At 30.2% G+C, this 13195-nt stretch overlaps 1 protein-coding gene across 1 annotated transcript in view; it reads right to left on the bottom strand.

The window, feature by feature from the left end:
- The window catches only part of LOC118203313 (chymotrypsinogen B-like), a 76147-nt gene extending 64849 nt beyond the window's left edge, over window positions 1-11298 (bottom strand). The window contains exon 1 of the mRNA XM_085810365.1: window positions 11057-11298. Coding sequence (XP_085666491.1) covers window positions 11057-11167 — 111 coding nt within the window. The 5' untranslated portion in view covers window positions 11168-11298. The remainder of the gene's footprint in view (window positions 1-11056) is intronic.
- Window positions 11299-13195: the final 1897 nt, after the last annotated feature.

Below are 13195 nucleotides of genomic sequence, written 5' to 3'. Positions count from 1 at the left end.
GTTGATAATGTCCCATGTAGTGTTCCTGGAAAACTCATGTTGCGAGGCTGAACAAATAACACTTAATCATTCTTCTTTGTTCCAGCGCTGAAGGAAGCTAAGAAAAGCTCTTTGCTATAAAAAACTGCAAAAAAGAGGTTATATTTTCTTTAAATGTACCTGATTAAAAATATGCGCTGTAAACTGGATAAGCGTTTAACTATATCTGTTTTCTATAATATTTCCTTGCTTTTTGATAAAATATTTACATTGTCAATGAAGTATACTTTTGAGTTCCTTGCCTTTCTGACTAAAAAAATTCGAATTTAAAATAAGTAGAACACAAAAGCAATCTTTAATATTCATGAAAAAACATTTTAATTTTATCAGAATTTTAATGTTTTCCGATTGCGTTTTTTAACGTTCTGTGTGTTGCCATTATTTATTAAAGATGATGTTCCACGCACTCAAACCATAAAATTCTGTTCAACAGCAATATCGCAAAATAATTTTAAAATGAGCCTATCTTTAGAATTTCCGATACACAGTCTCTCGCGCTAGGTATAATTTTTTTTTTTTTTTTTTTTTTTTTTTTTTTTTTTTTTTTTCCCGTACCATGTTGCAATTGATCACTTTCAAATCGGAGTTTCTTAATCAAAAACTCATAAATGCTTTACGAAATATGCAATGAATATTAAAACAAAACTCAAATTCCAAATTCCTTATTCCGTGAAGGATTACGTTATTTTGATCGCTCTAGGTACCGTTGTTTTATCACAATGCAAAAATATATATACATTTATGCTGATTCTTTATTATTTAATTTCTTTAAATATAATACAGGGCTGTAATATTTGGTGGCAACAATTTGAAAAGTGAATCGACATTTATAGTGAACCGACGCAAAATGCCAAAAAGAAATTAATAGGCCTTCCAGGCTAACGCCCTTTGGACTAATAACTTGCAAATACTTGCTGTCTTCTCAAACGTTTAGATATCTAGTAACGAAAACTACATACAGAAAAGACTTTAGTACAAGAATTCTGGCCCGCCCAGCGGCCGAGCGGTAAAGCCCCTGATCACAGGTAGTTCGGTCCAAGGTTCATATCCCGCGAACAGTTTGGAACTTTTAACTTCATACGTATATGGCAGAAACTGAAATTATTTAACCTAATATTTAATATATTTTGGTATTAAAAGCTTTTTTTAAGAAATTGTGAAAGCAATAAATATGCTTATGGTTTTTTAAATTGTAATATAAAGTGCACAGTTTTGCGTCAAATAAGAAATAATTTAAATTCCTAATGCATGAAAATTCAAATATTATTAAAAGTTATGTCACTAAGAATCCTTTTCTCCCCCCCCCCTCCCTAGTGGAAACAAACACACATATGCTTGCTATTACCTGTTTTGTTAAAGTATAAATTGCATTATTAGAAATTCTACTTTTATTACTTTAAAATTAGTTTATGTTTACATTTGCGGGGATTTAGGTCTGTGAATTACATTTTCATGAGAAAGATTTGAAACGATGAAAAAAAGGGAAGGAAATAGAAGTTCCATTAAAACAAGTACGAATGAAAGTAAATGCAACTAATAATAATAGGTATAGTTCTGATCTGTTAATATTATCAAGTTTGATGTTTTCAATTTCTCCACATTGCTATAAATTTTTAAGAAATACGGCATTGGTTACTTTGCCACATCCTCCTACATTGAAAATATTGTATTCTGAATATAATCTTGATCATAAAGTGGAGCAAACTCCTAAAAATTTCCTGAATTATTCTAAGGAAAAAATCCGCTTTTTAGACTAAAACGATAAATACAGTGTCTCACAAAAGTGATGGGACACTTGTGCTTTACAAAAGGAAACAGTAATAAAATAAATTAAAAAAACATGTAAACATTTTTTGTGGGTGTGTTTCATACTTAAATTTAGTAACAATTATTACATAACATACATTTTCTCAAAATATTAAAATATTAATTTAATAAAAATACAATTGTTTAGAACGGAGCAAAAAATGGCTCACATAAGTGATGGGACACCATTAGATACTACTATGTACTACAATAAAAATATTTTTGGGGGTTTTTATTTTTACTCAAAGGCAATTGGCAATAATTTATAAAATCGTTTGCAGTCTTTCTCTTCAGTTTGTTTTGGAATTTTTGTGTTTTTGTAGCTCTGTGCAGCCATGAATGCTAAACGAAAAGAAACTTTGCCTGAAGTTCGAAAATTAGTTATTAATTTGCATATTGAACGTGGAAAATCTGTAATAAAAACTGCTGAAACAGATAACTTGAGTCATTCAACAGTTTTCAATATCATTAAACGATATAAAAAGAATCATATGATTCAGGATAAAAGAAGACCTGGCCGACCATCAAAGATATCCAATGGAATAAAGCGAATTATTGTTCGAAACATTAAAAAAAAAAAAAAAAAAAAAAAAAAAAAAAAAAAAAAAAAATCCAAGAATGAGTGCTCCTAAAGTTTCTGCTGATTTACAAGCATTATATGGAGTAATTGTTAATCCTGAGACTATTAGAAAAGTAATTCGATCTGCTGGATATGACGGTAGAGCAGCCAGGAAAAAATTCTTCGTAAGTGAAAAGAATAGAAAACTCAGACTGGCTTTCGCAAAATCCAACATAAATAAGAATTCTGATTACTGGAATGAAGTTATATTTGCTGATGAGAGTAAATTTAATATATTTGGTTCTGACTGTAGAATCTTGGTGTGGAGAAAACCCAGGGAAGAATTTCGTAAACAGAACTTGGTGCCAACAGTAAAACAGGGTGGAGGAGGAGTTATGGTATGGGGGTGTATGTCGTCAGCTGGAGTTGGTAATCTTGTTTTTATTGACAGTATAATGGATCGGTACAAGTATATTGACATTTTAAATCAAAATTTGAAATCTTCAGCACGAAAATTGAACCTTCATAACGATTTTAAATTCTACCAGGACAATGACCCCAAGCACATTGCTTTGAACGTTAGACTCTGGCTGCTGTATAACTGTCCTGAAATAATAAAAACACCACCACAATCTCCAGACTTAAATCCCATAGAGAATATTTGGCAAAAATTGGAATCAAGAATTCGCAAACACACCATTTCTTCAAAACAACAATTAAAATCGGTGCTTCAAGAAGAATGGGGTAAAATCACTCCAGAAATCAAAAAAAAAAAAAAAAAAAAAAAAAAAATTAGTCGAATCCATCCCAAGAAGATTAAATCATGTTTTAAAAGGAAAAGGAAATCCAACAAAATATTAAAACCTTTTAAAAAGTAAAATTTTTGGATAAATATTTGATGGAAAAGTAAGTGTCCCATCACGTAAGTGAGCCATTTTTTGCGCCATTTTTTGCTCCTTTCTAAACAATTATATTTTTATTAAATTAATATTTTAATATTTTGAGAAAATGTATGTTATGTAATAATTGTTACTAAATTTAAGTATGAAACACACCCACAAAAAATTTTTACATTTTTCTTAATTTATTTTACTACAGTTTCCTTTTGTAAAGCACAAGTGTCCCATCACTTTTGTGAGACACTGTATGTCACTTTACTGGTTGACGAAATTCACATCCAGCCATTCGTAGATTTCAGAGGTGGAAATATAATAGGAATGGCATATAATTGTGAAAAAGCTGCTAATTCTGCATATGTTTTTATGCTGCAGAATATTAGATCTTCATCTAAAGATGTTATAAGTGTTGTCCCAGTAAAATCATTATCGGCGCAATTTTTGCATGGATATATTATAAAAATAATAAAAGGTTTAGAAAATTTACGTTTTTCGAATAAATAAAGTAAACACATAAAACATTAACAGTAAAAAGACGGGGAAAAAAAAAAGAGCCACTTTAGTAAGAACATGTACATTTATATGATCAACTGAGAAAATACTGCTGGGGGGGGAGGCAGATAAACATATGCCAACACTTTAAACCGCATTGGGAATTCTAAACATATATTGCTATGTTGCTTTAAGATTATTTGTAATTTTGCTATTGAACTGTATATGACATAAGTTCGAAGAAAATGATGCTTGATAATAAAGCTAAAAAGGCAAAAAAAGAGGGGTTAGTAGGAGGGAATGTAACAAGAGAAAGGTAAACTGCGACGTCAGCGAGAGCGCAAAAAAACTTAACAAACCCTTTTGACCGGCAGTTAAAATCTGAAACCTTTCAGATTTATTTAAATTATTTTTCAAATTTTAACTCGAAAATATCATGCATGACATAGAAGCTACAAAAAGCAATGATATGTAATATGCTATTTTAGTACCAAATTAAAGACAATCATGAAAACAAAATAGTTGCTGTACACTGTTTAAATGTATAAAATAATTTGCATTGTTATCATTTCTAATGCTAAAATGCAATACGAGAAATTATTCTAATTAGAAGTTCAACATTTCTAGAACCGCTTTTAAAAGAGTAAGATTAGAGAACATATCAAACATATTTCTTAATTTAACATATATTGTTTAATTGTTCAGCAGTCTAATATAGAGCTAAGAAATACTTTTTTTTTAAATGGCAAATTTCAATTACAAAGTACTGCACTTAAGGTTCAGAAAAAACACAAATATGCTGAGTTAAATATTGAAAAGAATTAGCATGTTCTGTGTAAAAAAAATAAATAAGTAAATAACATCTTGAAGCCACAGCATATCGTTAGAATTTCCGATGGACAGTCTCACGCGCTGGAGATAAAAATGTTTTATTTCATACAGTGTTGCCACTGTTCGCTTCGAAACTGTTGCGTTTTTTACTCAAAAATTCGTTAAAGTTTTACAAAATATGACACAGACGAAAAAACAAATTTGAAATTTCAATTTCAGGCTTCCAGGTGCTCAATGCAATATTCAATATTAAGAGGATTATGTTATTCAATATGGGATGGCTCTATGCACCGTTGTTTTATCACAACATAAGAAACAAAAATACATACATGCAGATTCTTTATTATTTAATTTCTTGAAATATAACACAGTTCGATAGTATTTGGTGGCAACAATTTCAAAAGTGATACAGCGCATTTAAGTCTGAGCTTAAAAAAAAAAAAAAAAAAGAAAAAAAGAAAAAAAAAAAAAAAGAAAATAAAATTAATAAAAACAAAAACAAAAATCTGAAATGTTTCAGATTTTAAATTACGTCCAAAGGGGCGTTTTTTAACATTTTGTGTGTTACCTTTCTTTATTAAATATCATGTTCCTCGCACTTAAACCATAAGATCCAGTGCAACAGCAATATCGCAAAATAGTTTTAAAACGAGCCTATCTTTAGAATTTCCGATACAGAGACTCACACGCTGGAGATAAAAATGTTTTTTCTGCACAACGTTGCCATTGCTCGCTTTGAAATCCTTGAGTTTGTTAATCAAAAATTCGTCAAAGTTTTAAAAAATAGGAAATCGATCATAAAACAAATTTCAAATTTCAAATTTGGTCTTCCACATGCTCATATTCGTTGGAGGATTACGTTATTCAAAATTCGATGACTCTATGTACCGTTATTTTATGACAATGTGAGAAATATACATACATTTACGCAGATTTTCATTATTTAATTTCTTCAAATATAATGCAGGACTCTAACATTTTATGGCAACAGTTTGAAAAGTGAACCGACATTTATCCGTCCGACGCAAAATGCCAAAACGAAAGTAATAGTCCTTCGGGACTCAAGTCCCTTTGGACTAAAAATTAGTGTTTTTAAGCAAACTTCACCAGATGCATTTTATCATTTAGGGGGGGGGGAAGAACCAATTTTGTTCTATATTTTTCCCGTGGAAAACGAAAAACTACATTGCAGAACTACATTTGCAAAAATTAACACTTCGAATACGGATTTAAAAGCAAAAGGGAAACGTTTTCTTGGAAATGAACAGTACAAAAGACTTTACGTGAAAATTTTTTTAATAGTTTCTTCAAAAAGTCGTTCTTTATTATTATCTTTCCTATAACTGTTACAACAAGAGAAGGATATATTTAAGGAGACGTTCTTTCAAGAAATTAAATTACTAATCTGACTTTAAACCAGCCTATTTAAAAATAAAATATAAAACAAAGCTAAAAAAATTTTTCGTAATCTGAAAATTTCCGATGACAGTCAAACACTCTGAGGTGTTTAACATTAAATTTACAGAATTTTTTTAATCAAACAGTATGTAAATCATAAGATTAAAAAACTTGAATCTGATCAAACTGGTATGCAGATTTCAGTATGATACATAGAAAGCTTTAGCTAAGTATGATAAGATAACTAGTTTAAACATTAGTCATACATAAATTAAAGATACAGAACAGTGGTTCTCGAAATTTTTTGTTTCATGCATCCCTTTCATCTTTGCCCGCTGATCATTCCTACCACTTTCCGAAACTGGAAAAATACACATACATTTCTTTAGACGTAGATTATTTTTTATCAAGTCAGATTGACCGCATTTCCCTCTTGAAAATATGAACTATGATTAGGACCCCTAATATAGAACATAATATCTTACAATGAAATAAAACCATTTTAAAGCGGGGAGGACAAATGTTGGGGAAAAAATTTTTCTATGATTATTATTTCATCGCAAATTTCAGCTAAGTTGACACTTACACACGTATTTAATAAAAAGAAATATATTATTCAAGTCAAAGCTGCGCGGTTTTTTTTTTTTAGTCCAAAGGGATTTCAGTCCCGAAGAACTATTGCTTTCGTTTTGGCATTTTGCGTCGGACTCATAAACGTCGGTTCACTTTTCAAACTGTTGCCACAAAATGTTAGAGTCCTGCATTATATTTGAAGAAATTAAATAATGAAAAATCTGCATAAATGATTGTCTATTTCTCGCATTGTGATAAAACAATGGTACATAGAGCCATCAAATTTTGAATGACGAAATCCTACTACGAATATGGGCATCTGAAATCAAAAATTTGGAATTTGTTTTATTATAAATTTTATATTTTGTAAAACTTTAACGAATTTTTGATTTACAAACTCAATGCTTTAAAAGCGAGAAATGGCAACGTTATATAGAAAAAAAAAATACTTTTATCTCCAGCTCGCGAGACTGTGTATATCGGAAATTCTAAAGATATGCTTAATTTAACATTATTTTGCGATATTGCTCTTGAACTGAATTTTATGGTTTAAGTGCAAAGAACGTGATATTTAATAAATAAAGGTAACACTCAAAACGTTAAAAAAACGCCCCTTTGGACGTAATTTAAAATCTGAAAAATTTCAGATTTTTTTTTTTTTTTTTTTTTATTTTTATTTTCCTGAGAGCAATATTTTTCTGGAGTGGCTTAAGTTTGTAATATACAGGACACGAATCCAATTACCAAAAGAGGTAAACACTTTGAAAAGAATATTAAAAATTATTGATTAAACTTAAAAAAGAAAATCTGAAAGGGTTCAGATTTTAAATTACGTCCAAAGGGGCGTTTTTTTAACATTTTGCGTGTTACATTTATCTATTAAATATCACGTTCTTCGCACTTAAACCATAAAATTCAGTTCAACAGCAATATCGTAAAATAATTTTTAAATGAGCATATATTTAGAATTTCCGGATACACAGTCTCGCGCGCTAGAATTTTTTTTTTAGTCCAAAGGGATTTGAATCCCGAAGGACTATTAGTTTCGTTTTGGCATTTTGCGTCGGACGGATAAATGTCGGTTCACTTTTCAAACTGTTGCCATAAAATGTTAGAGTCCTGCATTATATTTGAAGAAATTAAATAATGAAAATCTGCGTAAATGTATGTATATTTCTCACATTGTCATAAAATAACGGTACATAGAGTCATCGAATTTTGAATAACGTAATCCTCCAACGAATATGAGCATGTGGAAGACCAAATTTGAAATTTGAAATTTGTTTTATGATCGATTTCCTATTTTTTAAAACTTTGACGAATTTTTGATTAACAAACTCAAGGATTTCAAAGCGAGCAATGGCAACGTTGTGCAGAAAAAACATTTTTATCTCCAGCGTGTGAGTCTCTGTATCGGAAATTCTAAAGATAGGCTCGTTTTAAAACTATTTTGCGATATTGCTGTTGCAGTGGATCTTATGGTTTAAGTGCGAGGAACATGATATTTAATAAAGAAAGGTAACACACAAAATGTTAAAAAACGCCCCTTTGGACGTAATTTAAAATCTGAAACATTTCAGTTTTTTTTTTTTTTTTTTTCCTCGTGCAACGTTGGCACTGCTCGCTTTGAAATCCTAGAGTTCATTAATCAAAAATTCCTTAAAGTTTTACAAAATATGAAATCTCTACATATAATAAAAGAAAGAGTCTGTGTGCTTTTGTTCGTACTGCACGTAAGCTCATAGACCCAGGGCTACGAAATTTTGTACATAGATGCATCTAGACAAGAGCCAGTGCACCTCGAATCAATTTTTGCAAAATGCGAATCAGATTTTTTTTTTTATGTTATCTTTTCGATTTTATCGCATCATTTTGAATAGTTTCATTCTTTTAGAAATGTTTTTTTGGCAACAGTTTTTCATTCATTTGTATACTGTACTGCTGTCTGTTGAAAATCAGCACTGTTGCCACTTGCAAAAATGAGAACGATAATTCTGTGCAGTTTTTAAATTTAATGTTTCTCTTGGATACTGGGCGTTTGTTGAGAGAAGGCAACGAAAAGTTGGTTAATTTATTTATTAGGATAATTAATATTAAAGGATATAGCTTATTTTATGGTAATTTTCTTATACGTAATACTTTTTTAATTTAATTTCTTTATTTTCTTTTCATACAGTGTTGCTATTGTTCGCTTCGAAATCGTTGAGTTTGTTAATCGAAAATTGGTTAACGTTTTACAAAATATTAAACAGATAACAAAACAAATTAATTTAAGATTCGTTATTTAAGGTGCCCATGGCTATAAAAAATAACCCGATTTCTTGTTTCTTTTTTAGAATGAGCTTATCTGTAGACAACAGGGTTTGAACGCGTAAAACAACACGGCGATTTTTAGCGTCATTTTTTTTAATCAGCACAAAAATATTTAATAAAATAGTGAAAAATTGATATCAAATAACAACATTTTATTCCTATTCAGTTTTACTTTACTTTATTAGTCCAAAGGGGCTTTGTCCCTTAAGGACTAATGCTTCCGTTTTGCGATTTTCCGTCAGAATCACTCTGAATGTCCATTTCACTTTTCAAATCGTTGCCACCAAATGATGTTAGAGTCCTGCATTATATTTGATAAAATTAAATAATGAAAAATCTGCATAAATGTATGTAAATGTTCATATGGAAGCCCAAATTTGAAATTTAGAATTTATTTCATTATCGATTTTATATTTTGTAAAACATTAACTAATTTTTTATTAACAAACTCGAGGATTTAAAAGCGAGCAATGGCAACACTCTACGGGGGGGGGGGGGGATTTTTGTCTCCAGTGCGCGGAACTGTGTATCGGAAATTCAAAATTGTTCAGTAAATCAAAAATTTTAAATTTTGGCAATGTGGTATTTTGGCAATATAATTGAAAATTTTGGCAATTTTGATTTGGCGGTTTTTTTTATCAAAATTTTGTCCAAATCAAATCAAAATTTTGATTTGGCTCTAATCAGAAAAGCTGTTAATTTCGTTTTAGGATTTTGCAGCGTTTCACTTTTCAAATTTTTGCCACCAGATATTATTGCCCTGTACTATACTTAAAAAAATTAAAGAATGAAAAACCTGCATTAATGTATGTATCATTCTCGCATTGTGATAAAACAACGCTACCTAGAGCCATCTTATTTTGAGTAACGTATGTCTCCACCCGAAAATGAGCATCTGGAAGCCGAAATTTGGAATTTGTTTTATTATCGATTTCATATTTCGTAAAGCATTTATGAGTTTTTAATTAAGAAACTCAACGATTTCAAGGCGAGCAATGGCAACACTGCACAGGAAAAAAAAATATCTCCAGCGCGCGAGGCTGTGTATCGGAAATTCTGAAGATAGGCTCATTTTAAAACTATTTTGCGACATTGCTGTTGAACTGAATTTTATGGTTTAAGTGCAAAGAGCAGGATATTTAATAAATAAAGGTAACACACAAAACGTTAAAAAAACGCCTCTTTGGACGTAATTTAATTTAATGTAATTTGGATGTAATTTTTATTTCTTTATTTATTTTGATTATTTTATTTATTTATTAATTTTGATTTATTAATTTTAATTAATTAATTAATTAATTAATTAATTTTATTTATTTATTTAATTATTAGTCCAAAGGGATTTGAATCCCGAAGGACTATTACTTTCGTTTTGACATTTTGCGTCGGACGGATAAATGTCGGTTCACTTTTCAAACTGTTGCCACAAAATGTTAGAGTCCTGCATTATATTTGAAGAAATTAAATAATGAAAAATCTGCATAAATGTATGTATATTTCTCGTATTGTGATAAAACAACGGTACATAGAGTCATCGAATTTTGAATAACGTAATCCTCCAACGAACATGAGCATGTGGAAGACCCAATTTGAAATTTGAAATTTGTTTTATGATGGATTTCCTATTTTGATAAAACTTTGACGAATTTTTGATTAACAAACTCAAGGATTTCAAAGCGAGCAATGGCAACGTTGTGCAGAAAAAACATTTTTATCTCCAGCGCGTGAGTCTCTGTATCGGAAATTCTAAAGATATGCTCGTTTTAAAACTATTTTGCGACATTGCTGTTGAACTGAATTTTATGGTTTAAGTGCAAAGAGCAGGATATTTAATAAATAAAGGTAACACACAAAACGTTAAAAAAAAGGCTCTTTGGATGTAATTTAAAATCTGAAGGCTTTCAGATTTTATTTTCTTTATTTATTTATTTTGATTATTTTATTTATTTATTAATTTTGATTTATTAATTTTAATTAATTAATTAATTAATTAATTTTATTTATTTAATTGTTTATTTGTTAATTTATTTTATTTATTTATTATCTTATTAATTGATTTATTAATTACGATCTATTCGTACAACTACCCAAGCTTAATTAATGTAATTTATGAGTAGCAAAAGTACAGCGGAAATGGAAATTTACTTACCTCTTTGTGGAAAAGATTTTTTCGAGTTATCTTCGGAATCTTCCTACCATCGCTGGATAACAAAAATAACCCGATCTCCAGGAAAAGAATGATAACTGCGTGCTTTGACATCTCTTTCCGAAATAATTTTGCTACCGTCTTTTTCTTCTTGCCCAGGTGACTCTTTTGTAAGGAATTCTTGAGACTCTATAATGCTAACAAGGACCGCAGGGAGCAGCAACACTCTGCTGCTGACCAATCACAGACAGCACAGATCCCCCAGAAAGAAAAATTTACTGCTCATATAAATGTTACTGCCTTTGTGTAATTTATTACTCAAAGTTACTTTTCTTTAGCAGCCAAATGAAAAAAAAAAAAAAAAAAAATCTGAAATGTTTCAGATTTTAAATTACCTCCAAAGGGGCGTTTTTTTTTTTTTTTTAACATTTTGTGTGTTACCTTTCTTTATTAAATATCATGTTCCTCGCACTTAAACCATAAGATCCAGTGCAACAGCAATATCGCAAAATAGTTTTAAAACGAGCATATCTTTAGAATTTCCGATAGAGAGACTCACGCGCTGGAGATAAAAATGTTTTTTCTGCACAACGTTGCCATTGCTCGCTTTGAAATCCTTGAGTTTGTTAATCAAAAATTCGTCAAAGTTTTAAAAAATAGGAAATCGATCATAAAACAAATTTCAAATTTCAAATTGGGTCTTCCACATGCTCATATTCGTTGGAGGATTACGTTATTCAAAATTCGATGACTCTATGTACCGTTATTTTATGACAATGTGAGAAATATACATACATTTACGCAGATTTTCATTATTTAATTTCTTCAAATATAATGCAGGACTCTAACATTTTATGGCAACAGTTTGAAAAGTGAACCGACATTTATCCGTCCGACGCGAAATGCCAAAACGAAACTAATAGTCCTTCGGGATTCAAATCCCTTTGGACTAAAAAACATACAGAGCGAAAAGTTATGTTACTTAAATTATGGATTCTGTTATTGTTTTATTAAGCAAGTCGTATTATTCTATATTGTATGTATTAGGTTGGTTTTTCAAAACTGCAAGAAGTTTTGGCATTTCTGCAAGAAAGAAATGAGCTTTTAAAAAAATCTCATGTGCGGACCACAGAACTTCCTTCTAGGGTCTACTAATTCTTTGCTGCACACTTTATTTGAACTTATTTGCTGGAATTGTTCTAATTTATACACCTTAAAACCCATAAGATGTTCGAATAGGTGACTGTTGCAAGAATTGGGATAACTTATTTATTTTAAAAGCAATTATTACCAACTTTTTACAGCTGACTACAAAATATAACTGCTTTCTGAAATAGTCATCAGAAAGTTTGTGTTGCCACAAATATTTTTATAATTTAATCCGCTTTGTGACAACATTTTTCGTCATGTTTCCAACTTGTGTTGCCACAAATACTTTTATAATTTAATCCGCTTTGTGACAGCATTTTTCGTCATGTTTCCAGCTTGCGCGCACAGTTTAAAACATTCTGTTTCCAAAATTTAATTCCCTATTTAATGTATAGCTTTTATAACATTTGGAAAGTACTGTAAACCTAAAATTCTAAGAATTTCATGTTAAATTTTTATTTTATTTGGAGTTGAGTTTATAAAATGTGTTTTATTAAAAAAATTTTAATGTTTTCGCCCATAAAATTTTTCAATATTAAAATATTCATCAGATTGTTGGTTCAGTTAGAAAATAGTGCCCATATAAAAAATTCCATCCAATTTCAAGTATGTACCATTAGCCATTTTTAAAATATCATGCGCGCAAGGTGGAAACACGGCGAAATATTTTGTCACAAAGCGGATTAAATGACAAAAATATTTGTGGCAACACAAACTTTCTGGTTACTAGTTTCCAAAGCAGTTATATTATGTAGTCAGCTGTAAAAAATTGGAAGTAATTGCTTTTAAAATAAATAAATTATCCCAATTCTTGCAACAGTCACATATTCGAAGATCATGAGAGGTTTAAGGTGTATGAGTCCCCTTAACCGATGCCTCGAGACAAGTTGAAAATGACATCAAAAATTGCAAATTTTGAAGTATATTAGCCGGAAGACCGCATTAAAGGTTAGATGCTTTTATTCGTCCAAAATTATTATTAGTCCAAAGGGC

This window comes from Stegodyphus dumicola, chromosome 2 (genome assembly GCF_044657685.1).
Source record: "Stegodyphus dumicola isolate Sdum_Otavi_A_Nest chromosome 2, ASM4465768v1".
In the NCBI taxonomy this organism is placed as follows: Eukaryota; Metazoa; Arthropoda; class Arachnida; order Araneae; family Eresidae; genus Stegodyphus; species Stegodyphus dumicola.
Note: the sequence above shows the minus strand (reverse complement) of the source record. Positions and strands in the feature narration are given on the sequence as shown.